The sequence below is a fragment of the Anopheles arabiensis genome, chromosome 3 (assembly GCF_016920715.1).
Source record: "Anopheles arabiensis isolate DONGOLA chromosome 3, AaraD3, whole genome shotgun sequence".
Lineage (NCBI taxonomy): Eukaryota > Metazoa > Arthropoda > Insecta > Diptera > Culicidae > Anopheles > Anopheles arabiensis.
Window position 1 is genome coordinate 28,958,793 of NC_053518.1, and position 14,870 is coordinate 28,973,662.

Genomic DNA, 14,870 nt, shown 5'->3' on the forward strand with positions numbered 1-14,870 from the left:
CCGCCACCTCACAGGATGAACTAGCACAATTTTGCACAGTAGGCCGGTTGTTTGCGCGTGAAGTAGAACGCGACAAACGCCTAAAAGACATGACACAGCGCGAACCAGTGCGTTTTGGCTGTTCGCGTTGGCTGCGCACCATCCCAGGAAGCGTGTTTTAATTTCCCTTTTATACTTCTTGTAACAGGTTTTAATTTTCTTCTCTTGTGCTCTTTCTACGGTGGTGGGAAAATATTATTAATTTCACTTATAGCGGTACAATAAGTGTGTAACTGCCAGGCGGACGTGTAGCCGGAAAATCAAGCAAACAGCGCATCAATATAATGTTCTTTTTCATTCTCGATTTTCCAACAAAATAACAGCAACGAAAAAACGTCGAAAATAATGTTTACTTTATTTACACTTTTCCTCTTTCAATTCGTTCCCTCGTTCTCCCCCACCGCTGGCAACGGTTGCACCTCCTGCATCACGCTCCACTCGTCGCTGTCGTCCTCGTCGCTCGCCTCGTCCGCAGGCGAACATCCGGCAGCGATACAGCACGGACGGCAGATCCGCAGCAACTGTCTGCTGCTGACGCTACTCTTCCTGCTGCTGATGGCGATATCACCCGGCCATCCGGGGTGGTACGGGACCGGCAATCGATAAGTGGTGCAACTGGGCTAGAAGCATCGCGTAGTCGCGAGCCAATCGCGACATCGAAGGCGCAAGGAAACATGTACATAGCGCATAGCGGAGGGTTCGAGCAGTGAAAGCAGTTCCGTGAAGCATTAGTAGCATTAGTTAAACAATACTGGAGCGGAAAAATGGCCAAAACATTAGTGTTTAAAGAGATAGAAAATGTGTTTTTTTCTTCTGGTGCTTAGATTTAACATAGAAACACTCTTGTACAAAATGTAAAACTTTCATATTTTTTGTTTTTGCAACCAAGCGAGAACCATACTTCAACCTTTAAGGAAACATTAAATCACTAGCGCGTAAGTGTGAGACACAAAATGGAGAAAACGTGTAGTAGAAGAGAGTGAGAGAGAAAAATGCAACGCAAAACAAGCACCCAGAAGGCAAAACTTTCTTCCCATTTGCAACAAAAAGTGGAACAATCGGCTCATTTGACAAACTCGCGCGGCTAAAACAAAGCCGAAGAATAAACACGGTTTTGCGAACAAAAGCGGGCGCTGCTGCCGCCCCTGCTCGTTGTGTGAAGAATAGAAGCAAATATAGATGAAGAGCGAACGTGAAAAGAAACGATCTATTATTGTACAAAAAAACAAAAAAAAAAACAGCAAAACGAAAGCCGTAGACGAGCAGGTGAAGCGAAGAGTAAATAAATCTTGCAAGAGAAATAACGCCTGTTTGATTTTGCGATTGTTTCAGTCTGTTGGTGGAGAAAGCGAACGCAGAAGCGAGCAGCCAAACCACTTGCAAACGGAATATGGTAAATAGCGTGCGGCAGTGAAACGGAATTTTCAATCTCACACACACACATTGAGTATAATACAAACAAGGAAACTAAACGAACGGTAACGGTGGCGGCCCAGAACGGCGTTGCTCACTTGAAGAAAGTTTCCTGGGGTGTTTTTTTAAAGACTCTTTCCCCCCCTACTTCACTCTATCCCGTTTGAGTGGAGTCGTTTGGGTACTTGAGGGCATGCAAAATATTAAAAAAAAACACACACACAAAACCGCAAAGAATGGTAAAGCTGAAAGAGTGAACCAACACAAACCCAAAAAGGGGGGAACGAAACTCATCACCTCCCGCTCCAGACTTCCCCCAGCTTGATGATAAATTATTCGCGAATGAGTGTTTAATTTTTTTAACCGGGGGTTTTCATTTTTCATATTTTTGTGCACGCGTCACGCGGCGAATGGGGTAAAGCCTCGGGGGCTCGTGATTGACGTGCGGGGAGAGTGTTGGGTTTGGCAAAGTGCACAAAAAGTTTGATCGACCCATAGCGCAAGATGGAAAGCGAAAGGGGAGAAAAAATGAAAGAAATTAAGAAAAAAAAAAAAGAAAAAGAAGGCGGAAGGAAAAACAATGTTCCAACCATTTTAAGTAAAGGACCACCACCACCATTAAACACTCACGTTTTTGTTAGTGGCTATTATGTGGCTGCACTTTGTGTTTTGTTTTGTTTTCAAGTGGTTGTGTGAAGGCTTTTTTAAGGAGATTGTTTATTTTAACAAGAACTATTGTTTCTGTAATTACATTTCAAATTTCTTCCCACGTTTTCATCTTTGTTTTGTTTCGTGCTTTTGTTAGAATTGCTCTTTTTTATTTATTTACTTGCTTTTTTTGCTTTTTCTTTTTATGATGTTCAGTTAGGTATGTGATACATTTTGTACAAATGCACATTTTTGTTATGATTTTCTTTTTCTTTTTTGAAAATAAAAGATAAAATAAGTGGCGAAAGATGAAAAAAAAAACTAAGGAATGTAAAGCGTTTGAACACGGAAGAAATTAAATGTTTTAACATCTCGAAGTCGAACACGAAAGGAAACTTGTACAAAGTTCAACAACAAACATATTAATGCATTTGTATAATTTACTTATTAAAAGTCATCTTGAAAATAATCTTTGCTGACTGCTCTATTTGTGAGATTTTCCATCCGAATGAAAAATAAGTTCAAAAAGTAAGTATTAAACCCATTGCTTTAGATAAATTGCCCCAATGTGAATGAGTTAATTGTTAAGTAAATTTTTCACTAATTTTTTAACACATTTTTCTTAGATCTAATACATTGAATATAACTTTTTCACACAAAAAAAGAAAAACGTTTTCCTCGAGATTTCCCTTTTTTTCACTCCGCGTAAAACAACAGCAGCTCATTTCACTTCCATCCGCTTATCGATATGGACACACGGCAGCCAGTTATCTTCGGCACTATAAATCATCAACGTGTCCGTGCTCGGTCTTCGGTTCATCACACACACACCGAAGAGAAGGGATGAAACAACCAGTCAACGGGGGCCCTTGGTGTAAGCACCGCCCGATACCGACGGCAGCGAACTTTAACGAAGGTGCCAACGATGCGCCGGGAAAAATGCCCCAATTCCCGCCAAACTTTCCCAACCAAAAGCGGACCAACCTTTCTCATCAGTGTTGTGTTGCAGCCTTTTTGTTTTCAAACAACAAAACAAAAAACCACCACTACGAGACGAGAAAGTTTTCCTTTTCTTGCTTTTTTATTTCCATTATGCGTCCTTTTGTTGCTTCTCAGCTCGCAACTCCACTCGCACAACCTGAAAGGCTCTTTGTGAAGCAATTTACTGCGCCGCATTGTGGGCAGGTAGGTCCTGGGAGAGTACGCGAGTTCTACGAGGGAGTATGTGTGTGTGTGTGTTGGCAAGTTGTCTTGTTGAATGCATAATTAAAGTCAGTCACATCCACGTGCGGTGTCCAGTTCGAGGGGAAGGGAAGCAAAAGGAAGATACGGGGTGGGGTTTTTTTTCTCTGCCATTATTTTTCACTCCACTTTACTCACCTAGCGAACCGAAGAGCTGTTGTGTTTAAATGAGTGTGTGTATGGGTGTTTCAAACCATGACAAGGTAAAAACAAGCGAGGTGGGAAAAGCTTCATCGGTTTTAACGTGTATGTATGTGTGTGTGTTGAGTTGCAATAAGAAAAACACGCAGAATCCTGTTAGCGAGTGAAAGAGGACCGGTTCAGCTGGGGCCGGTAATTTAATTCAGTTTGTCATCTGGCCAACGGAACCACCGCTACAGGCCGCCCCGTTGGGATGATACGAAGCCACAGCAGCCACTGAAGCCTCTGGCGGTAAAGCTGCTACCTTCGCACGATGGTGGGAGGACGCTTTTGGGGGGTTATTTTTCATTTGCTCTGGGCTGTCCGCCGTCCGTGGCGTTGTTAATAAACTGCAACGAGGATTAATTAATAGTAGTAGCGAAAGATGGCAGAAGATGGCTGCTGCAGTTGCTAACAAATACGTGCATTCCAGGGAATAGCAATAAACATTGTTAGTTGAATTCTAGGCCAAATGAAGATGATATTTTATGGTTTTTGGATGTGATTTTTGTTAAAGAAACACCTTGTTTGGAAAATTTATTGGACATACTAAATTAAATGATTGACAGAAAAGGGTTTTTTTTTTCATGGAACATCTCAATTATCCTTAAATTGGGTTTGGAAATAAATCCAACATTCAATTTCCCATAATCTTAAGAGGATAAATATACTAACACTCCTTCCACGTTGCCTTTCAAGAAGGAGTTAATTTTAATGTTAAATGAACTCAACCGAATTTCGTCCTTCGAAAAGTTTCTAATGCGTCAAACTTACCCCTGAATAGCTAATAAATTTACATTTCCATTCCTAATCCGCTTATCCTATCCGACCAATGCAACCCCGCGCGGGGAACGTGAAGGAAGCCGTGGTGATGGTACACGATTATAAAGAATTGCAAACCAAACACGGCGTGGACTAGGCATTGCCAACGAGCTTTCGGTTGAAAGCCAGTGGACAACGCTTTTTTTTTTTGTATGACAGACCCGCCTTTCGGTTCAGTCGGTGGGGTGATTGAGCTTCTACCCAAACATCCCAGACCAACACTTGACGCCCAGTTGAAGCTGCTCGTCCTTCCGTCAAACCATTCGCCAATAATCCGAATCCGTTCTTTTTGGGTTAAAGTTTGTTTGCCACGCTGGGAATTAAGAATACGGAGAATTCTCATTAGCAGCTTGGTTTGGTGGTTCGGATTTACCACTGCAGGAGAAGGAGTTTTTCTGGAAAGGCAGAAAAGGATAATGGCATTAAATTCGAAAGCATAAATTTAAGCTCTTCTGTAGATTGTGCTGTTACTTCGTGCAAACAAATTCATTCCCAGGAAAGAAAAAGGGCACTGGGGCACTCAATTTTCTAAAAATCTGCTTAGCATATTGTGCACTGGTAGTGTTTCTTGCACGCTTCCCTCCCCCTTGTACGGTGCCCACATATTGAATTGTTCAATTAAACCACACGTTGACAATTTAGTCCGTTTTGTTGTAGTACAGGTGCATTGCTGCCATTTCTTTTTCCTCGCCAATGGCTTGACGCTGAGGACCGAAAATTTGCAAACCGGCAGAATTTCTCATTAATCGAGCAGCTAGACTTTAATTAAATTCCACCACTTTCCGCTCAGCTCAGACACTTTCCCCCCACGAAGAAGCACGTCAATCCAATTGCTGAAGATTGGTGCAAGGGGCGATTGCTTCATCTGTGGCCTTGTTCCTTGCACCTGCCGGTGGAAGAATACGTTCTCTACGTTCTACGCGCTAAATGAGCTCGCATTTTCGTAATCTTCTTTACCTTTTTTTTTGGATTCCTCTTGGAATTTTCCCCTTTTGTTTCCCTTCGATCCTCTTTCTGATGTACTGCAAAAGGTTCACCTTGCTGCGCTTCTAATAGACGCCACGACTCGTACCTGTGCTAATGACTCGGTTGAAGTAAAAAATATGCGAAACATGTGCCCGTGCGCTTCAACTCATTTATTTCAGCTGTCAGTAGTCGGGGCCTCGGCCATAGGATTGGGACCATGTAATTGTACTGGTTGAACAGCAACCGCTGTCGGTTTTGTACCCGCCGGTACGTTCTTTAACGAGCTTGTCTGTATAAAAGAATTGCGCTGCTTTCTTTTTGCACGAATGGAGTTTTTTTCCGTAGCAAAATTGCCGATGAAATTCTTGTAAATTTTACACAGCAAAACTGAATTAAAATAATTAAAACACTAGCGATGAGCATTGCTTTGATGGGTTGAAATGGGAAAGACAAAATTATACTGGAGCTGTCAATTCTGCGAAAATGCCGATACGATGCCCTCGACGCTCAGATTGTTATCGAATTAGTCAAAGAAAAGTCAAACCATTCGGACGACACTCTACTGTTTCTTAGCCCCAAAACAGCACCAACACACTTTACCAATGTTTTCGCAAACAATTTGCATCGCTGAAAGAGAGTTTGTTCAGAATTTCGTAGAAACAACGAGTTAATTTTCGATGAAGCACATTATCACTGTAATGAATATTCTTGTGAGATGTCTAACGCTTGTCTGGTCTAGCGCTTTCCTCTTCATAAATTCTAGTTATTTCGTTTCAACTTCACAGACATGGCAGGTCGGAAGAAGCCAACTTCAAGCTCAGAACTTTATCAAACCGAATGATTATTAACCTGAGAGATGGGGAAAGAACAGACCGATCCACCTGAGTACGTGGAATGCATGATTAAGCTATCAATCAATCAGGGCACATGTTTAGGAAAATGAACCTGAACGGAACGTGCTCCATGCCCGTGGATGAGCTTTAAAGAAGTTCCGAACAATGGTGGGATGCACCCCAATCCGACGTTGGATATTGATTCGCTCCAGAGGGAATTGCAGGCACTCTGTGACGAGCAACCGATTTCTCATTTCATCCGTCAAAGTTTCAGTCCGTTTAAAGTTGAAACGATCTCTGATCCCAGCGTACTCGAAATGGAATGTGTCATGACACTGACAGCACCACCGAAACACAGATCATACACATATTAACTTACAGCCAGCTACGTGACACTCATCACGGTAAGGACGCACCAGAAATATATATCCCACCCCCATACAATCGTCAAGATGACGGTTTAAGGATAAATTTTATTTGCCAACACACAAATGCGCTTGATTGATCGCTGATGGATTAATCTGTCAGGCAAATGATGAAAAGCACTCCACGCACGTACCGCGCGCTTTTGGGCAGCGATTGATTTCCCCACGGCACAACATGCTAAATGTCATCGAAATCGAGGGCATTTCCTCGACATACGACGACAGCTCTCCATTCAGCCGTCGTACGCAAAGGAAGGGAAAAGGCACCAAATGGCACGGAGAATAACAAGCTCATAACGACCATATGGATACGCACAACTCTTCCAAACCGGTCTGTCACACACGGTACGCCACACACACACAGGGAACCCTCGTGGTGGGGTCCTACTGTTGGAGAAATGAATAAATGTATGCACAAAATTAAAATTGTTAAATAACGGGATGGGGGAGAGCATGATTGCAAATTGATTGCTCATCGAAGGGGATTTCCATAAAATGCAAAATTGCGCGGCACAATTGACTTCAATCGCCAATCTGCCCGTGACGCTGACTTCATGAGTGGATCCATAAAAAATAAACATATTTTCGTATGGCTCCTTTCAATGAGAAGAGATTTTTTGACCATTTACATTTTTTGCCCTTTTTGGTGTTTTTTTTTCGCAAATGATGTATGTCTTAAATGTTTGGTCTGTAAAAGGACGTACAGACTTTGGACTAATACGACGTACTATTAAGTGGAACATCTTTTCTTTCTTTGCTATTATTTACAAACATCTCTGCAACGTTACTTCCGAAAAGGAAAAGTGTCTTTCAAGAAACGTGAACGAAAAGCAACAAAAAAGGCGTTTGATGTTCTGATTTATGCTGAAGAAGCTTGCGCTTGTTTTTCTGTTTGTTTTTCTCTCATTGTTTAGGTTTGTTTCTTGCTTGATTATCCTCCGTTGGTCACCTTCTGCCCGCACAAAACGGCCTGCCCAGATCGCTCTGTGTGCTTTAGGGGGAGAGGAGGGAAAACAAAAATACAACATTTTCAACTCATGCTTAAGCTTCCCGCATCAACAGCGCCTGCCGAGACATACCAGTTTGCTTTCGAGTGGCACTATTTTGACACGTCATTTTTTGTCAATTTTGTCTTCCTTCTCGTTGCTTTTGAGACTAATTGCTGCTGCTGCTGCTGCACGTGGCCATTGCACGTTTGTCACTCGGGATTAAACTTTTCCCACGGCTTAGACTCGCTGATTGCTTCCGAAGTGACACCGGGAAAGGGCGTGGGAAGGTCATGAGGATATATGCTAGGGCTGCCTGCTTGCTGGTGGCTCGTGAGAAAAAGTAATAAAAACGCATAAAAAGATGAAAAATGCCAGCTAAACAACGCAAAAGAAAATGGGCAGATGGGCGCCCTCCCGCGGTGGCTGATCGTTGGGCAGCAAGTTTAATCTTATCCAGTTCCAGCTGTTCCGTCTGTACGGAATGACAGGGAGTAGGGGCCGGTGATGACATTTTGGAGGATGGTTTTTGGGTTGGGGTTTGTGTAGCTAGGTAAGCGATGTTTGGCAGACCGCAAAATTTAATACATCAACAGTAGACGGGTCACGTGTCAACAACAATGGTTCGTGCGGCTCGTGTTGCAGGTTTATGGATGCAAAAGTTTGATTAAATTTCCATCGAATTGCTTCAGACAGTTGGGCAAGTTTAGTTTTAAATCGATTATGGAGAAAATTTAATCCGATGGTTTATTAACAATTCACCTTAAAGACAACAGGTAAATTTAAGCTATCGTGTCTTCAAAATGCAAATGTGAGGTAAATTTTTTTTAGTAAAGAGTGATCAACCCAAACGAAAGGAAAACTCCCAGAAAACTTTATTTAAAATACGTAAATCATTGAAGGTATCCAGAACAAGCAATATGATAAGTTATTGATTTTATAAGTACCTGACATTAAAAAGGTACTTATTATTTATGTTCTTTTCTTTCCAAAATGTATATATCTCTTCTAGCGTTTTCTTATCCTTTGATGCATAATGTATCTGGTTTGTCATTTTTATATTTCTTTGTGCATTTAATGTTTCACAGATAGCAGTTTGCCGTTGCACTTTTCTCATTTTTTTAAGTATTTAATCATATGTATAATACTTTGTTTTTAAATGATGGTGTGAAATATATTCACTAAAGTGCTGGATTGTGATATTAGTATAGTATAAATTTGATGAAAAGCGTGCATCTTAAACGCCAGTCTGTTTGCTACTGTTTATGCGTTTGTCCCATAGTTCATGACGGGGAACATAATTCATGGAGGAGAAAGTAAAAAAACATATTTGAAAAATAAAAAAAAAAATACGCAAGAGGAGATTTTTGGAAATTTTTAATATTTTCATTTTTTGCCATTTTAGTTGTTTATTTTTCGCAAAAAATGATATAAAAATGATACTAAGTTCTTTCCTGTAGTTCGAGCAGTTCATTTCATGCAGTCCAAATTAGTCAAGTAGTTTAATAGTAGTAAACTTCTTTCTAATTCGAGTGTGTATTTTCCTTTGAATTCATATTCGTAAAATTAATTGTTACCCCAAATTCCGATAAATAGCTATTAAGAATACTGTTTGTATTTTATTTTCAATTTCTATTTTTATCCATCGTTCATTTAATTTTTTATTAATGTGTTGTATTTTATAATTTCAAATTTTATAATTTTCAAATTTTCTATTTTTCTATAATCAAGAACAATTTGTAACAAAGTTTAATAAACTGGACCAATGTTTGATCTCTACCATCACTACCAAGTCTAAAAATACATTTTAGATCCTCTTAGTAGCTTCCACCGCTTCCGTACTTACATGAAACACCAACGTGGAAAACCTGCACGCGCTGAGTATCGTCGTTTATGCAAACCAACAGCAACGGGCATGATTTAACACCACGCCACGCCTTCTCACTTCCCCCGTTCCAACGCCCCTTGTCCAGCTCGTAAGCGTGTTGTAGAGTGCTTAAGACAGGAAACCATTTGCACCTTACGCTGAATGCTCACCTTCCTCCCGCCCACGCTCGCTTGGAGCTGCCTCTTAAGCCTCGAACGAGCACAAAGCCTTCCCGCACGCACACGCTCCTTACGCCAAAACGAAACGGCACTCGCAGCCATGGTAAGCCGGTTCACTTCGAATCCTTAAAGCCCCTCCGGTTGGTATTAGTTAAAAGTTAAATATGGTAAACCGATGCAAATGCCCCGGGGCATAAAAGTTACACCCTTTCGCCTGTTCTGTGTATGTTTGTGTATGGGTGTGTGTGTGCGTTTGGCCACGTGCTGCACGGGGATTGAAATGATGGTGCCCGTGTTTTATTCTCGCCGATTCCTGCCTTGTCGACCGGGGAAGCAAAAGCATCTCGGGCGCTAATTAGCAACAAGATTTACCTGAGAAGTAAATTTTACCGCGCGTCAATTAAAGGCAAGAGTTGGCCTGCTAAAGCATAAAAACCGGGGAAGTACAACTTCCCCCACAGTTGAGATGGAGGTGGAAGATCGTTTACATTTGTTTGCTGTATAAGGAGGATTTAGGCGTTTTGCTTTGCTTATCAGTTCGTTTGACTTGATTGCGAGTCATAAACAAGTCGAGTGTGTCTTTCGAGTGGAAAGAAAGGGGTTTTATTGGTGGCTCAAGGATTTAGGGTGTTTTGTTTGTGATTCCATAGGTTAGGATATATTTTTGGATAAACACTTGCCGCTGCTTAGTAATAAAATCGAAAAAAAACTCTAAAAAGGCAACTTTGACTTCCAAAAACTCCTCCTGATTTTTAATTTTTGCCCTTAGCTAGGTTGACAATATTCGTATTTCAATTGTTTTCTTTTACCTTTAGCTTGGTCTAAAAATCCAAATATCAAACGAACGTATCAGTTGCTGATTGATGACAAGATTTTTCATCCCAACAGACTAAGACGAAGGGCAGCACGAACAAATCGGTCCCCACACGTGGGGCAAAACCCTTCCTGGAAGCAAAAGCTAATAGAGTTGCAACACGCACGACGCTCGTCAAACAAACAACGGGCCCCCGGAGTGCCTCAATGGACTAGGTCCCATTCCCCTGTCCGGTGCTGCCCTCCGAGCAGGCTGTTTGTTGACAGCCTTCCAGCTAAATGATATTAAAGCGGCGGCGCCCAAAAATGGAAAAGCCTAGCCCATTGACTTTGAAGTATGGCCATCAGTAGCAGCAGCAGCGGTGGCAGCAGCTGGCGCTCCCTTGTAGCAACACAGGATAAGGCAACGCAAACTGTGCGTGTGGGTGTGTGTTTGTTCCTTTTTTCCATACTCAGTCTACAAACTGGCCTCATCGAGCATGATGAACAAAGGCTTTTTTGTCCAAAGATACTTCTTTCCTTTTTTTTTTTTGAAAGTAACTGAAACATACAGAAGGCTTTCGGTTAATGGGAAATAGGCGCGAAAGTGAACAAAAAAGAAAACATATAAAAGAGAGAGAGAGAGCGAAAAAAAAATCACAGCGCACACAGTCTGAAGCACTTTTCGAGTGCTTTCGGCAACTGCGCGAGCTTGCGAGCCGGCAAGTGAAGTAAAACTTCAATTGAAATTGTGCTGAAAAAGCAAAAGCACAGATGAAAGGCATTATTTGTAACGAGGCGAGCGATGGTGAGGATGACGGCCAGGCGCTCACTTCCGGCCTGCCTCGTGGAGTGTCCTTGGGGCCTACGATCTGGAGCCGTTGGTGCCATCGTTTATGTGTTATTATCGCTTTAGAATAAACATGAGCGGCGCGGCACCCGATTACCATCAGGCCTGAGCGGCCTTAATCGCAGCGAAACTAACCGGAGTGGACCGGGATTTAAACACGGAGGGGTGTGACTGAGAACGAGAGAGTGAGGGAGTTCAGTTGATCGAGGCGGGCGCTTACATTGTTCGCCAGGACAGGACAGGCCACAATCGGGTGAACTTTTCTCCAGCCCCGAGTGCAATCCATGTTGATAATTGGCTTTCGTTCTGAGTGCTTTCAAACGACATTTGGAGGTCACTTTACCGGGGGTGTTTGAGCATGTTCGGCCCCTGCCCGCGCAAGCAGGAGCAAAGTTTGAAATTAATTAGGGTGGAGCAAAAAATAACAGCTTTAATCCATCAAACATACGCCGGCAGTGGAGGAGGAAGCCGTTTTTCCTTAGCAAAGCGAGCACGGACACCATTGAAGCGCGTACGAGCGCAAAGGGCGAGTGGGAGATCTTTTATTGTAATATCAAATGAACATTTATTAACATGTAATCTTGGTTTTGTGTTTTATTTCCCTGCGTATCGCAGTTTCCTCTGCCCCTTCGCTCAAGGTTATTTGCTTCCTTTTCCGGTCTCCGGCATGGCTCTCGGCTTATCTCTTGGTGGGTCAACCAACCGAACCCAGGCCGAAGCGAAGGTTTTATCGACATCAATCTTAACGTTCGAGCCGCCCGGGAGTGGTCTCTGTAACATTGATGCACCATTTTTATGCCTCACCGACGGCCGGCTAACTGAGCTTTCTCTTTTTAATATTTACCTCCAGCCCAGTTCGGTTCCCGCTGCGCATGTTTTACATTCACTGACCATTCTTTATTTACTTTGAATGGCACCATTACCGGTGTGCAAGGGGAGAGGGGATGTGGGAAAACTCTTTCTGGCCAGGCTTTGTTTTGCTGCCATTCACCGTTTCTTCGGCTCTTTTTGGCGAAGAAGAGGCGGCTCGCTCAAATCTTTTGCCTCCAAACACAACAGCCAAGCAGCTACACTGTGTCCAGAACGTCAACAAACAGACAGCGATCGTTGTTGTTGTTGCTTTTTTCCCCCCACTTCCCCCCTTCCCCCTCCAAAATACCAGAACAGTGCCTTATTTCCGCCCCGAGAAGATGTGTCCAAAATGATATTTAACCATAAAAATGTGTCGTAAATTGTCGTTCCTTAACATTTATATGCATTAATAAAATTACCCACCATAAAAATAACAATAACAGCGGAAATTCATAAACCTCACCGTCCACATCCGGTCCCGCCTTTGCTGGCATGGGCCAGCACGCGCAGCGTTTTACCATTTGGCGGAAAAATCCGAAACAGAACTCCATTGTGCGCTCATCAGCGCGTAAACCGGTTGCTGGATAGGGACGCACGCACGTTGGCAACGGTTGGCAAGGCTAATGCTATGCTCTGAAGTATGGAAATCCAGGGATAAAGAGAGAGAGAGAGAGAAAGAGAGAAAAAAGAGCCAGCAATAAGATAGAGGAAACGGTGTCGTGTAGACACAAGTAGATTTGTGGCTGTGTAGCAATGGTTCGAACAGGAAAGCGCTGGATAAGAAGCAGCCTTTGGAAAGTATCGCTACCAGGATTTGGAGAAACTACAGTTGCCGAATCATCTTCCCGGCTTTTCTTGGGTGAAATTGTAAGCTCACTGGAGGCATCAGAAAGAAAAGGAGAACTTGGTGCTTCCTACGCAAGATATAATTGAGTTAAAAGTTTTCCGGTAAATGTTGGGTTTGCTTCAAACTTTCCTTCCCATTGCTGGCACGACATTTGAGAGTTGTCCTGTTACTTTTACCCACTTGTAAGTCCCTTTGCTCTCTCTCTCTCTCTCTCTCTCTGTCTCTCTTTTTCTCTCTCTTTGTGGACATAAAATCGTATCGTAGATGTCAGTGTGAATGAGAGTGTTGTACGTTGTCCTTTTGCTATCCTCACCCAACAGCCGTTGCTCGATAATCTTTCATTCGGAATAGAGGAGTGAGCAGGACAAGCTTGGCAACTTTTCCCTCCACTGTTTGGATTTATCGCCAGCGACCGAACACGGATAGTGAAGTTGTCTAAGCACATTTTTGTTCTTCATGTCCTTCTTGTTTTCCTTTCTTTTTTTCTTCTTCTGAGAGGCAATCGTAAGAGGATTAAGCATCCACACCTTCGTCCGCACGGTGAAAGTGATTTTAAGATTGTGTTAATTGAGTAGATAGTCTCGACCGAGCGTTCGCTTTCACTCGCATTTAATCGTTTGTGTGAGTGACTACTTACGCTAAAAACGGAACAAAAATGGAGTTAAAACGAAGGGACGAAACAGTGTCACGTTGTGCTGCGGTGTGCTCTTAATTACCATAAACTGGACCGTGCTGGCGTCAAGAGGGAGCCTGGGTGCTGTGGTTGTGACTGCGCATAATGTCAATAAATCTCAACTTATCATTTTAGTTTTAATTAAGTTACAGCAACTCGGTTGGAATGGTCGGGATGGTTTGGGAACAGGAGCGAGCCGAACGAGCGAGCTGGAAAACTATCGAGAGTGAAATGGTAGGTGTAAGTGTGTGTGTGGATGTCCATCCTTTTTGGTGTTAGCCGAGAAAAGTGGACGAGCACAAACTATGCTAAGGACGAAAGTCAATTAGGACAAGAGTGATAAAGAATTTTCCACCACTGTAGCGGTTTGGTGATGTTCAGTGATGCAATTTGAAAGATAAATAATAATTGCTTCAATTTAAACAATGATAAGCTATTTTTGGGGAAGCTTTAGATGCCCGTAAACGATGCTTGCTGCTCGGAGAAGAAGGATAAAACACTTTAAACGATTTATTTAAATGTATTTTTGTAACAGCTCAAGGTATGCATCTTTAAGCGTATCGGGCGTTTACATCTTTGTGTCTGTGTGTGTGTATTCTAGAAAGGTACAAAAACCCCAAGAGCGAACACACAGATCGGAAAATTCAATCCAAAAAGCATTTTGTATTCTAAGTATTCAGCATGAAGGTGCGCTTTTTTCGGATTTGTTACGGACGGGTGCCGGGAGGCAGCCGATCGGCAATGGGTGGGGCTAAAGATTACACCCTCCCCTTGCCCCTCAACAAAAACACATACGACCGACACACGGGAACATCAATCGACGCGCTGGAAGCAAAATATCACAATCAGCATTTTCATTGCCACACAACCATTTTCTTCTTTTTTTCGTTCGACTGTTTCAAGTTTCATTTTGGTTCGATTTGGTTTCGTGAGAACCAGCGAAAGATTTGAATAAAATCCATAAAAATGTAAATGATATCGAAGTGTAGGAGCCGGATGATCCAAAACGGATGCAGATACGATGTTCGATTGAGTTGCCGCCCCAGCGCTCTGTGTATGTATGCGCGTGAAACTTAGCATATTTGTGTAGGGAAGATGAGTTTCGGACCCCTCTCCCGCCGGTTCAGAACGGTCGGAAGGATTAGCTTCTCTCTTTGTTTTTTTTTTCACAATTATTGGGCTTGGGCGAGAGATCATGATTAGCCTAACAAGGCAATAAACATTGTTTATACTATCTAGAGGTTATCTGAATGCTT

The 14,870-nt window shown here is 42.6% G+C and overlaps 1 protein-coding gene across 1 annotated transcript in view; it reads left to right on the plus strand.

The window, feature by feature from the left end:
- LOC120902952 (zwei Ig domain protein zig-8-like) overlaps positions 1–2,569 on the plus strand; it is a 28,995-nt gene extending 26,426 nt beyond the window's left edge. Inside the window, exon 8 of the mRNA XM_040312051.1 lies at positions 515–2,569. Within this exon, the coding sequence (XP_040167985.1) occupies positions 515–645 (131 nt within the window). The 3' untranslated portion in view covers positions 646–2,569. The remainder of the gene's footprint in view (positions 1–514) is intronic.
- Positions 2,570–14,870: the final 12,301 nt, after the last annotated feature.